Here is a 14091-nt window from a genome sequence, read left to right on the forward strand (position 1 = left end):
AATTAACCTGTTGTTTGGATCAAACTTTAAAGCCGTATACCAGCCTTAGAAAGTCGTAGACAAGATTTTAACTTTTTTTCTTCGTGTCAAACCTGCACTGAAGTTTGTCAAATTCGGAAAAGCTCTGTGTAAGCTGTGTGTGGTGTGGCTCACCCCAAGTGTTGAAACACTGAGAAATCTATCTCCTCGTGAGCGAACATGACACAATGAAATAAATTCCGCTATAAACACGTCCCTGAAGTAGCACAAACAGCAGGCGAGGTGCGGCTGAGACTTGTCTGGTGACAAAGATGGCGGAATGTAAATGAAGCGAGACTGGGCGTGAAGCTGCGGGCTCTGTCCGGGGGAAGCCTTCATTTCACAGACGAGAGAGCCACACCCGAACTTCCCCGAAGTTCATGCTCGCTTTTTTTCCCCGTTCTATCTCATTGTATCAACCGGCGTAGCATTAAATTTTGCGGTCGATTAGGATAGGTTAGCTACATTATAAATACTTTAAAACATTGTGGATGGTTGGTTATATTAGGTTTATAGCTACATTAAAAATACTGTAAAATCATTTTATGGTTGCTTGGCAAATAACTTTTTAATATGTAACTATCCAGGGCTAGGAAACCGTTGACATGATTTCACAGTATCTTTAATGTAGCTATCCTAACCAAATCAACCGTCCACAATGTTTTAAAGTATTTATAATGTAGCTAACCTAACCTTTTACAATGAACAAATAAAAACCCCGAAGATGCACGATCGAGTGTTCGGCTCTCTCGTCTGTGAACAGAAGGCTCCCCTGCCCGGAGGCCAGCCCGGGCCATGACGTCAGACAGGGCAGGGACACAGGGCCGACGGCTCACCGCCTTGACGGAGTTGGCGATCAGGCTGGCTGTCTTGCGGTAGGTCTTGGTGAGGTAGTGGGCGAACCTCTCGTTCTCCGTCTCCTTGGAGCCGAGCTGCATGAACTCTCCTTGCACCAGGTCCGTGACCACCTGGACATCGCAAACACACCTGGACACCTGGACATCGCAAACACGCATGGACACCGCAAACACACCTGGACATCGCAAATACACCTGGACACCGCAAACACGCATGGACACCGCAAACACACCTGGACATCGCAAATACACCTGGACACCGCAAACACACCTGGACATCGCAACCACACCTGGACATTGCAAACACACCTGGACATTGCAAACACACCTGGACATTGCAAGCACACCTGGACATTGCAAGCACACCTGGACATTGCAAGCACACCTGGACATCACAAGCATGCCTGGACATCGCAAACACTCCTGGACATCGCAAACACACCAGGACATCTGGACATCGCAAACACGCCTGGACATCGAAAAACGCTCGGACATCGCAAACACTCCTGGACATCGCAAACACACCAGGACATCTGGACATCGCAAACACTCCTGGACATCGCAAACACGCCTGGACATCGCAAACACGCCTGGACATCGCAAACACTCCTGGACATCGCAAACACACCAGGACATCTGGACATCGCAAACACGCCTGGACATCGCAGCTCTGCGCATGATGCAACTACCTGCAACTACTTTACGGCTTCCACAGCCCTGCCTTCACGCTCCCTATCTCATCTTCCTGCCGAGTTTTTGCTTGGTTTTCACTTCTCTGACTCTTCAAGCGGCCCTGTTTATGAATGTGAATTTTTTTAAAACTGCTTCATTTATTGATTCCCAATAAAATGTCACTCATTTGCAGTATCTTGTTAACATTTTAATATTTACAGAGCATCATAACAAGTTTTTCAAACGTAGAAGATAAAACCGGCTAAACTTTTGATGCAACTTCTCAGAAAAAATCCTCCCTTCATTGTAATCGCTGGAATTTTTTATTAAAATGATCATCGCAAATGACCGCTACACACCGTTGGTAAACTACACAAAAATGGAACAGAAGGTATTTTACTCGTACGGATAAGCACAGCCTTAAGGCAATAGCAATCATTATAATTGGATAATAGATAAAGAGGAAACAAATATTAAAATATCCTTTACAGTGTGAAAATATTAGTAGTTAGTAGGACTATATGTGTTCTTGTATCCAGGCGGTACAATCGTCTGTCATTCACACCAGTAAGATAAAGGTCACATGTTTTTCTCACTAAAGATCACAGTGTGTGTAATACTTTAGAGCAGATCTAATAATATCTCCATTCACAAATAACTGTAGTTAGATAAAGCATCGTATGTTTTCCTACACATAGCTAACATTATAAAATAGAATAAGAAACATAATAATCCATCATATTAAAACTACGGAAGTCTAAACACTTGTGTACATGAAGTAGCTTGGATTCTGGGTTGTAGCCGCGTCCTTGGCGAATAATTCACCTACTTTTCGGTCGACGTTGCAGTCGCCATCATAAGGGAGCAGTGGTAGTAAGTAGGTGGTAAGTAGTCAGTAGGTAAGTCAGTAAGTAGTCAGTAGGTAACTGCTCTCTAATGATTATGGCGACTGCAAATGTCGACCGAAACGTCAGTGAATCATTCGCCAAGGACACGGCCACAACCCAGAAGCCAAGCTACTTCAGACAATGGCCGTGAAAGCCTGCGAACATTACTTGTGTACATGCTCAAGGTTATCGAAAAAAATCGACCACTTATTGTTACACATAGTTCCTCTAAATTTACATAGGTAATATCTAAATGTTAAATAAGAAAAAAAATTTGTTTGTCTGTAAAGTCGGTTTACGGACGACAGTTTAACGTGACGTCATAACAAAACATTGATGAAATGATTGCATACTTTTATGAATAAATTTGAATCATTTTTATTGAATTAACACTATTTTGTATGGATACAAAGAAGGAGTGAAATGAAATCTACAATTTAATTGATAAATTTACTTTTATTTGCACTCATTAATTCAAATATGTTTATTAATTTATCGAAGAGATTGTTTTAACGATAACTTTTATACATGTTTGCTCTTTAACCTCTTCCAATCTGTGTTATTCTGTTAAGGATAGGACGATGATAGGAAAAGTAGGAAACGAATGGGATTGTTTAAAGTTTAATGTGCCTCGAAAAAGTCAAATAGATGGTTGTTCCAATGGAGTGGAAGAGAGATGGATGCGGCGCAAGCGTACAAAGAGCGTAACGGGACACAGCGTAACGGGACAATGTGCGTAACGGGACACCTTTTTCGTGCGTGCAGCCGGCGTTCATCGATTTATTAGACGTTGTCACGTCAAAATCCACTTGTAGATGATTGAGTTATGTGACAGTTGTCGTAGCCGCGAAGCCAGGAGATACCGGAACACACCCCTTCCCACCGACGGCTGACCACATATTTACCGAGGTAAGTACACGCTCCGGGGCGTGGCCTCGTAGTGCTCAGGGAAGCACAGAGCAGACTGTTTTACTAGTTCAGTTTGCTCAAGGCTCCAGGAGAACACACACACGTATCTCCCTTCCCCGGCACTGAAGTACGAGAAAGCCAGGTTTCGTTTGCCTTTCTCGGAACAAGCGAGGCTGAGGTTTCGTCCTCACCAGACGAAACACTTTGAAATGTAAAAAAAAAAAACAACAGGGAAATTGTATTATCTAACACAGGCACTCTTACTGTAATGGGATTCCTTTGCGGTGTTAGCAGTCAACACACTGAACATCGAAGTCAATTTGTTTAGGCCCCACATATGTAACTTATGTAGAGACCGGAAAAATTCGCGGATTCATTCGGCGATAGGCTAGAAGTCAAATGCATATACCTTTTAGATTATTTTGCTATTGGCTTACTGTTCATCTGTACGAATCTCAACCAATTATAAACCTCCAACCAAAGAAGGATCGAGTCACAGACAAACCAGCTGAGACGACTCACAAGTCAGCAGCCAATGAACTGGCGTTATTTGCCCAAGTGTACAGGGGAATGTGCAGTCTATCCTGAAGGCTATTGAAACCGCGAATTTTTCCGGTCCCTAGTAATATGTATTTATTTTATTTCGTGTTTATTAAACCTGTTTTTTATTAGATTTATATTCGACCAAGTAAAAAAAACTGGTGGTTATCTTCCGTCAAGTGTAATTTAATATATAATTTACACTACTGTAATTTACACTCTGATGAATCGTTCACATTTCTGAGATGGGTTACACATAATGAGAATAAAGACAGAAAATGTAGGAGTTCCTAACTGACAACCGAGAAATGTGAAAATACAATTTATACAGACTCAAATTACAAAACAAATATTATATTTATGAGGTAACAACCACTAGAATGTTTGAAAATCAACACAAAAGGTTTAAATTTTCGAGAGAGGATTGAAAAAATAAAACAATACAACATAGTTGACAAACAAAACATTACTGTCTGTGTTTAAACGGACCAAGAGTTTAGCAAGTTGCTCGGCTTTTGTGATGCTTTTCTTCTTACTGGTGTTTAAGAATTGTATTGCCATTTTTTTTAATATTATTAACGGCTTGTTATGGAGCACGACATTAATGTGCGATAAAAAAAATAGCCATGTGTCCATTTGCAAAGCTAAATATTTGCAAGCTGCAAAGCTACAGCCGACAGTAACAATACTGGTAAGAAGAGAAATGGCAATGGCGGCTTCTGCTGCACAAGAGCAAGTAAACTGATTAAGGTAAAATACAGCTTCCTCACGCCACATCCGCCCGAAGGGGTATTTAAGGGGGCGACAGGAAGGACGGCCCATATAAGGGAAAAAAAAAACACTGCATGAAATCCCACACAAAATAATTTAAGTAAGTGTTAAGATTATAATATATAAAAAAACAAAAACAATTATTTCTCCTAAAAGGTAAAAATTTTTTACGAGCATAAAAAAGGGCCAATTATCTTAATTTCCAGCATGTCAGGAGATAAATATCGAAGCTTTGAAGTAATAGTTGAAATGTAGTTTTCTATGAATGCATTGTGTGATACACGGAGAAATGGGACCTGGATAGCAGGAAAGCTGCTGTCTGTAAGTTTTAATGACTGAATTAAGATCCAGACCGAATTAGGAACACGCTATAGAATGTGTTCCGTACAAAGCTCCAATGTGCCGTAGAATGTTATGGAGGTTTAAGTGTTTGCGTAGTGCGGGGGGAAGCCTTCGTTTCACAGACGAGAGAGCCAAACTCCCGATCGTGCATCTTCGGTTTTTTTGGTCATTGTAAATAAATATGGCGGTGTTGTTAAAAGGAAAGACCATAAACAAGGCAACGGTATTTATTTGCAATTGTTTTTAGAGGAAAATACCTAATTGAAGAAACGTACTTCGTGGATTTGTATATTTTTCATACCGTATAAAATCTAGGAAGTCTTTGTCTTCCACAAATATTCTCGGGACGCCCCATATTCCGTGAATGTTTATTTTGGACAACTCATGATAACTAATGGTCAATTAGGTTAGGTTAGCTACATTATAAATGCTTAAAAACATTGTGGACGGTTGATTTGGTTAGGATAGCTACATTAAAGATACTGTGAAATCATGTAAACGGTATCCTAGCCCTGGATCGCAACATATTAAAAAGTTATTTGCTAAGCAACCATAAAATGATTTTACAGTATTTTTAATGTAGCTATACTGACCTAATACTGCCAACCATCCACCATGTTTTAAAGTATTTACAATGTAGCTAACCTATCCTAATCGACCGCAAAATTTAATGCTACACCGGTTTATACAATGAGATAGAACGAAAAAAAAAAAAAAAGCGAGTATGAACTTCGGGAAACTTTGGGTGTGGCTCTCTCGTCTGTGAGATGAAGGCTTCCCGTAGACTGCGGGTGCGTCCTCGGAGGTGCGAGCTGCGGGACAGGCCACGACACCCACCTGGCTGAGGGTGAGCGTGACGTCATTGTTCCGCAACCGCGCGATCATCATGGACGCCACCGCGAGGATGAAGTCGCCCGCCATGGCCACCTGCAACACGACACCCGGCCGTCAGCCGTCAGCTCCCAGCCCTGAGCCACAGACAAGCAGCCGGGGACGCACCACAACGCCGAAATACCACAACGCCGAACGTACAATAACGCCGAAAAATTTCATTGCAGGACTGCCACAAAGGTTATGTTAGGTTAGACTAGGTTAGACTAGGTTAGGCTAGCCTAGGTTAGGTTAGGTTGTGGTATTTCGGCGTTAAGATACATTTAAGAAACACACACAAATTCATTCAGTTTTTCATTTTGCTCCTGTGACCCCCCCCCCCCCCTCTCCCCAGCAACATTTTTCGGCGTTATTGTATTTCAGCGTTGTGCTACACAGCAGTTTTCTAGCTGTCGGCGTTGCGGTCAATTTGGCATTCTGCGTTATGGTATTCGGCGTTATTGTACGTTCGGCGTTGTGGTATTTCGGGTTTGTGGTAACGACCCCAAGCAGCCTGGCGAGTTCCTGTCCCTACAAGTAAACACAAAGGTGCTGCTGAAATTATTTCATAAAAGGCGTTCACTGGCTTATCTATCATATTGTGCAATCAATATAATTCGAATAATCACACAAAACACGTAGGACTAAGTATGGAGAACTACGAAATAAAATAATAAAAAAATATGCAAAGATAAAATTAATTCACGTTTCTCCAAAAGCGAGATTCTCGAGAAACACCTTTCGTTTACACTTGAAATTTCTTTGAAGTTGAAACATTTAAATCCACTGCTAATTGCAGCATGCAGAATCACCTTTCAAGTTCTACGGAATTTGCCGAATAGGCGAGCGTCATCCATCATTCCTCGCGTGGGATTGAAATCGGTAAAAACAATACAGTGTTACGGTTGCAGATGAGACGAGGTGAACTGCAGCAACATGCTCCGGGACGAAGTAATTTATTTATTTATTTATTTATTTATTTATTTATTTATTTATGTTGTGAGATGACTACCAACAGCGATGGTGGCCACCATACATAAAAACAAACAAACAAAATGACAGTTAACAAATACAAAACAAACTGAACTAAAACATGGACATATACAAAACAGAGACACAATCTGAAGTTATACCTAGTGTGAAATAATTGAAACGTAAAGTAAAAGATAATACAAAAGGAAATATAATGCGTTACAACACCATGGAATATACTACATGTAACTAAGGTAAGTACAGAACATATAATATTATGTATACATAGAGACCTGCAAAATTCGCGGATTCATTCGGTGATAGGCTAGAATTCAAAGCACATATTCCTGTTAGATAATTTTGCTATTGTCTTACTGTTCATCTGGACGAATCTCAACCAGTTATAAACCCTCAACCAAAGAAGGATCGAATCACAGACAAACTAGCTGAGACGACTTATGTACAAGTCGGCAGCCAATGAACTGGCGTTATTTGCCCGAGTGTACAGGGGTATGTGCAGTCTATCCTGAAGGCCATCGAAACCGCGAATTTGGCAGGTCTCTATGTATATAGTTACAGTGAACCAGGCACGAGGATGGCAGACGGCGAAGGGGTGAGTGGGGGGGGGGGGGGTCCAGTGTCCGGCCGGAGAAGAGCGCCGCCTCTTGTGCCAACTCGCTGACGGACGGACACGCCCGGACAAACACGCCGACGCCCCTAGGTCACGAAGACCCAGCGGGGGTCACGTCACGGACAGGGTCTAGGCTCTAGGGCGAGTCTTGGCCGGCCCCAGGCATCTCTCGGGCCAACATTATTTTTCGGCTTTTATTAGTAGACACGGAAAAATTCGCGTATTCATTTCACGATAATCTAGAATCCAAACAACTGTACATTTATATTGCTTTTTTGATTGACTCACAGTTTACATGAAGGACTTTGAGCCAATGAAAAACCTTCAACCAAAAAAGTATCGAATCGCAAGCGTCCCAGTTGACAGGTGTCACGAGTCAATAGCCAATGAGCAGGTGGCATTTGCCTGAGTAGGTACGGGGTTGTGGAGTCTATCCTAGAGGTCATCGAAAGCGCGAATTTTTCCGGTCTCTAATTATTAGGGACTGGAAAAATTCGCGGATTCAATGACCTCTGGGCTAGCTTCCAAAATCCTCTGCTTGCTGGGGAAAATACTACCTGTTCATTGGCTGTTAACTTGTGATACGTCTCGACTGGGTAGCCTTGTGTTTTGATGATTCTTTGGCTGATGGTCCCTCATTGGCCCATAGTTCTCTAGTTAAACTGTGAGCCAACAGCATAATCAACCCAAGGGTAGGTATAGGTATTTGAATTTTCACCTACCGCGAAATGATTTCGCTAATTTTTCCGGTCTCTAGTTATTATTGAGATGTCAGTTTAAAAAAAATGTTTGCATTATATACAATGCTTCCTCCATTGCCTTGTCCGTTTGCTTGGTAGCAAATTGTTGCTTCATACAGCATCATCACTAGCAAAATTATCTCAGGGTAAGTAGTTATCAAAGGCAAGTCAAATCAATCTATATTGTAACTATGTCTGTATGATCACGTGGTATAAATGTGCGAATCTTTTTTTTTGACGTGATAACGTCTTATAAATCGATGAACGCCGGCTGCACGCACGAAAAATTGTCACGTTCCGCCTGAGTCGAGCGTGCAAGAACCGGCCAACCACCGTGCGAGAAAATCTTCTATAATATCAAACAGGTTAAGACGGGCTTTTTTCACTAATTGATCGTGATTATATTTAAACAAATTATTTAAATTAAATTTGAAAAACTGTAAATAATATTTGAAAATAAAAATGTTTTCTTTCAATGTTTTCTTATGACGTTATCACGTAAAATTATCGTCCGTGAACCGACTTTACAGACAAACCACCCCCCCCCCCCCCCTTTTTTTTTTGAGCTTGTTGTTTCGCCATATTGGTCAGTCGCCTTCGACGGCACGAGGTGTTGAGATGCGACTCCACCCCGGCGGCCTGGCGAGACGAACAGTGCAGGGCATGGCTGCACGGCGACACGCGGCGCCCAGCGAACAGAACAAGCTGTCAGAGGGTCGCGGGTTCGGTCCCGACCCCCGTCACCCTTCACCTTGCTTGACGCGCGCCCGGCGAGGCGAGGCAGTGGTAAGGCACTGCGCCTGCGCTCGGCAGTGGTTCCTCGAAGTCCCTCCAGGCAGGAACCCTTGGCCACGTGTCCAGCTGCGATGGCACTGGCATCGGCCAGACGTACAATAAAATAAAAAAAAGGCCGTGTGGAACGTAAATATAAAATAATGACCTGTAACGTCACACACACCCTTAAAGAGCCTTCGCCGGCGAGCCCGCAGACGAGCCAGCTGTATGAGTCCGGCAGGCGCTCCTGCCCCAGCACCACCAGGGCACCACCAGGGCACCACCAGGGCACCACCAGGGCACCACCGGACCAGCGGCCAGCTGTCCTCGACAATTAGCCAGTCGCCCACTTTCCTGCACCGCCTCCGCCTGCTTTCTCGAGCCCGGCCGGAGAAACACGGAGAAACACGGGGAAACCCGTCCATCAGCGGCAGCACAGCGCTCCACGAGACCGCGTCGAAGGTCGGAGAGACCCGTGGGCCGGCATTAAGGCCCATATCCACGTCTCACTTCCAACTTTTTTTTTTAACAGCGGATGTGCCTAAGAAAAAGGGGGTTGTCTGTAAAGTCGGTTTACGGACGATAAATTTACGTGATAACGTCATAAGATAACATTGATGAAAAATTGCATACTATTTAATTTTCAAATATTATTTACAGTGTTTTTCAAATTTAATTAAAAATAATTTGTTTAAATATAATCACGAACAATTAGTTAAAAAGCCCGCCTAATAATCTGTATGATATTATAGAAGATTTTCTCGCACGGTGGTTGGCCGGTTCTTGCACGCTCGGCTCAGGCGGAACGTGACAATTTTTCGTGCGTGCAGCCGGCGTTCGTCGATTTATAAGACGTTATCACGTCAAAAAAAAAGACAAATTTGCATAACATTACAAATTTTACCACCAAAAGTTCAGCAGGGTCTTGCTTATTTTTCTACATAATCGCCAGAACGATGGAGGCATTTGTAATATCGTGACACAAGCTTCTCGATGCCTTCTTGGAAGAAGTCAGCCGCCAGTGAATAGAGATACAGGGCTAGCGCCTGTATCTCCCTCTTCCTCACGACGCCGCTGTGAGGCGGGTAGACTAACCGCGCGGCGCACCGGCTCCCGCGTCAAGACTTAAACCGCCAGAGACGCGAATAGTGATATGACAAATGCTTCAGTCGTTTTGGCGATTATGTGGAAAAATAGGTAAGACCCTGCTGCACTTTTGGTGGCCAAATTATAATGAAATACAAATTTTGTCCTTTTCTATAGCTCATCGGAGGTTGAAAAAAAAACAGACCTCGTACATTGCGTTTTATTAGAGATGGTCCTCTATACAAACAATACATAAGTTTTGTTCTCCAAGGTAAAACAGGGTGATATGGCGCAGTGCTACTCCACTTGTTGTTACTATAATGGCGTTGGGCGTGTTCGGCAGGCATACAGCTTGAACGCAGCCGCGCCTAATTCATCGTGATTCGCTGTTATCTGTGGGAAATGCTGAATATCTATGGAGAGCACCCTGTTTTAGCCCTCAATTTTTCATTACAGCAGTGTTCAAGCGCGTAGTTATCAAAGATCCTGCTACTTATGGTAATTCAAGCCAAACGGGATTGCTGGGTACTTTATTAGCTATGTTTTATTTCGTAAATTTAGAAAACTTTTGTCACGATATATACGCTATTCAACCTGTTATTTGTGCAATGTCAGGAAAATTTAATATTTAAAACTTTTTTTTAATGAGTTGTTGCCTGGCTTACAGAATCGTGGCCACTCACTGATATGTAGCTCATTTTCTGGGCTACTACATCTGGCAAACACATACAAAATTGGTTCTAAAATTTAATATTTTAAAATATTTATTCATAAAAATAAATAAAATGAAAAAAGAAACAAGAATGCAATATGGCGGGTGGTGCTGGGTCTTGAAGCACCGCGGTGGTGCTATAGTCGGGGCCATATATCCCCCTCTGTAGTCCGGCACCGCCTCGCCGACCGGTCTTCTACAGTCCGGCACGCAGCTGCAGACAGTCGCTTCCAATGAACTTGTCTTGGCTCTTCCGAGCTGGGGCCGCGTCCTATAGTGCGAGGTGTTTCGCTCCGCGGTGCGGCGGGCATCTTCAGAGCCAACAGGTGGCCACTAGGGTCTTAACGCCGGTGATGCGCTGCACCAGAGAGCGTGTCACGAAGGGGACGCGGCCAGGCCGTGGCTGCGACACCCGGCCACACGCCGTGGCTGCGACACCCGGCCACACGCCGTGGCTGCGACACCCGGCCACACGCCGCGGCCATGTGGACGCGGGACGCGCCTGCGCGCCTGTGTGCCGAGCAAACGAATACTAAGTGAGCGGCCGTCGGGCCGGAGACCCGTGGTTCCGGCCGCCGAGTGCTGGCAAACACCGCCGAGGCGTGGCCAGACGTACTCCAGTCCGGGAAGACTTCTTCTCACAGACGGGAGAGCCAAACCACCGATCGTGCATCTTCGGTTTTTTTTTTTTTTTTTTGATCATTGTAACTCATGATAACTAATGGTCAAAGACCTGTAAAATTCGCGATTTCAAATCCCTAAAGGATAGACTCCATGATCCTCTACGCACTCGTGCAAATTACATCTGCTGATTGGTTACCGACTCGTAACACCTGTTGACTGGATGGAATGACCGTGATTCGCCAATTCTTCTGTTAAAAAGATTTTTCATCGGCCCAGAGTCTTTCAGATAAACTGTGGCCCAATCACTGGAGCAAAATAATGTCAAAAGTATTTGGACTCTATCCTATCGCGAAATGAATCCGCCAATTTTACAGGTCTCTACTAATGGTCAATAAGGTTAGGTTAGCTACATTATAAATACTTTAAAACGATGTGGACGGTTGATTTGGTTAGGATAGCTACATTAAAGATACTGTGAAATCAAGTAAACGGTTTCCTAGCCCTTATTTGCTGAGCAACCATAAAATGATTTTACAGTATATTTAATGTAGCTATACTTACCTAATATAACCAACCATCCACAATGTTTTAAAGTATTTATAATGTAGCTAACCTATCCTAATCGACCGCAAAATTTAATGCCACACCGGTTTATACAATGAGATAGGACGAAAAAAAAAGCGAGCATGAACTTCGGGGATTCGGGTGTGGCTCTCTCGTCTGTGAAAAGAAGGATTCCCACTCCAGTCCCCTCTACCTGTCAGACCTTCACACGGTCACCAACTACACGCTCGCACATTATTTAAAACACGCGCGCGATTCCAAATGCACGACGTGAACGGCACATCACTGCTTTGCCAGGATCTGCGAGCTTCCATTCGTGTTATTCCAGGAAGCGAAATTCACTACTTTGCAGTATTATCTTTGAAAGATTCGTGCAACGGGAGTGCATGACTTGATGTAAGCCTTTGGACATACGCCATTGATAAACACACGTATGTCTGTAGTAGAAAACTACAAAAAACCGAAATACAAAAACACAAATTAAGCTGTTTTTTTTTGTGCTTATTTTGTGTTTTTGTATTCCACTTTACAGTGTTGTGTAACTAGGTATAACTGGTGTTTAAAAGGGACTTCAACCATTGAGACGTTGGCGACACTGACCATAAAGATACTGTTACTGGGCGCCATTTTGTTTTTTCAGTTCTCTCCTTTGTCCACATAATGCGAGTAGGTTGTGAGGTTGACTTAAAGGAGAACACGAACAATGTGTATGCCGTTCATACAATTCGTGTTCTGGACCATATGGACAGGTGCTGTGTGTGACTTGTGGGTTTGGACAGTTTCGTGCATTTATCACTCGCAATTATTTTGCGTGGTCCTCCTGTGGAACGTGGTTGTAACAACAAAGCAACTATGCAGTGTAATGGTAAACATACAGTATATCTATAAAAATAATGCCACAGATAAATTTCTAACGTATCGTAGGTACTCCTTTGTTGATTCCTCGTTGGCAGCGCCACCAGCGCAATATGACTATTAGCAGAGGGCGAACCTGTAAACTTCATTCGGCAACAGGATGGAGCCCCTCCCCATTGGAATCTCTTTGCACGAGAGTGGTTGAACGTCCAAGTCCCTGACCGTTGGATTGGTCGTAATGGTCGAGACAACAGAGCTCTTTTCAGCTGGCCACCATGTTCACCTGACATAACGCCATGCGATTTTTTTTTCCTTTGGGGCTTTATAAAAGATAGCGTCCACGTTCAACCGCTACCAAATGATTTTGCTTCCATTATTCCGGACTTGTTAACGAAAGTGTGGGAAGAATTTGACTTTAGTTTGCATGTGTGTCGTATAACCAAAGGTGCACATATTTAATATTTGTAAGAAAAATTTTGCTAGTTTACCTTAAATTTGATTAATGATTTTTTGTAAATAGTCTAGGTTAAAATGCTGTGTACAAGCTCGGCTCCAGAAGGGGGGCGGTGGGGGCGATAGCCTCTCCCGAGACCAATTTTATTGATCAGTGTATATTTATGTTTACTTAAATATTTAATTTCGTATGTTAAACTTTTATCTCATCAAAAGTTGCATGGAGCTACTAAGGTTCTGTATTTTAAACCTGTAATTTGTAAATAATATTCCAAGGCCAATATCTGACCACTTTCAATTTTTTTTGCAACTACGACCTTTCTTTGTGCGATAGCCCCTCCCGAAAAGTCATCCTGAAGCCGCCATTGGCTGCGTACCACTGAAACTGCGACATCCTTTTATTAGCGCGCGGCTGGCTGAGCTGACACCCCGGGCGCACCAGTCGGCACCAGTGGTTCGTGTCAGTCGCAGAACTTGCATCACGCGGGAGTCTGGAAGTCTGCAGCGCCTCCCGTGTGGGCTCCTGTCCACGCCCGTGTCTGCACGACATCTCGGAGAGTCCTCTTCTGCCCGGACACAGTTTTACGTTCATCCGGAGCCGCACGATGATGGGACGGGCCGGTATTCGCCTCAACCCGTGACCAAAGTTTTCGAACTTCCAGGGCCGACGCGGGCACACAGCCAAAAAAAACGGCCAGAGCTCCCAAAGAAAAAAAAAATAGCTTCTTCCCAGGAGTTTGCTGAAAATGCCAAGGCCGGACGTTAAAAACGACAGCTATATCCAGCCGGGGCAGGTCAGGTTTTTTGGTCGATG

At 43.5% G+C, this 14091-nt stretch overlaps 1 protein-coding gene across 1 annotated transcript in view; it reads right to left on the reverse strand.

Moving 5' to 3' along the window:
• Positions 1-14091, reverse strand: part of LOC134528419 (all trans-polyprenyl-diphosphate synthase PDSS1) — a 203376-nt gene that overhangs the window by 16824 nt on the left and 172461 nt on the right. Inside the window, exons 5-6 of the mRNA XM_063362020.1 lie at positions 5834-5923; positions 855-986 (exon numbers count right to left, since the gene is read on the reverse strand). Of these exons, the coding sequence (XP_063218090.1) occupies positions 855-986; positions 5834-5923 (222 nt within the window). The remainder of the gene's footprint in view (positions 1-854; positions 987-5833; positions 5924-14091) is intronic.

The sequence above is a fragment of the Bacillus rossius genome, chromosome 1 (assembly GCF_032445375.1).
Source record: "Bacillus rossius redtenbacheri isolate Brsri chromosome 1, Brsri_v3, whole genome shotgun sequence".
In the NCBI taxonomy this organism is placed as follows: domain Eukaryota; kingdom Metazoa; phylum Arthropoda; class Insecta; order Phasmatodea; family Bacillidae; genus Bacillus; species Bacillus rossius.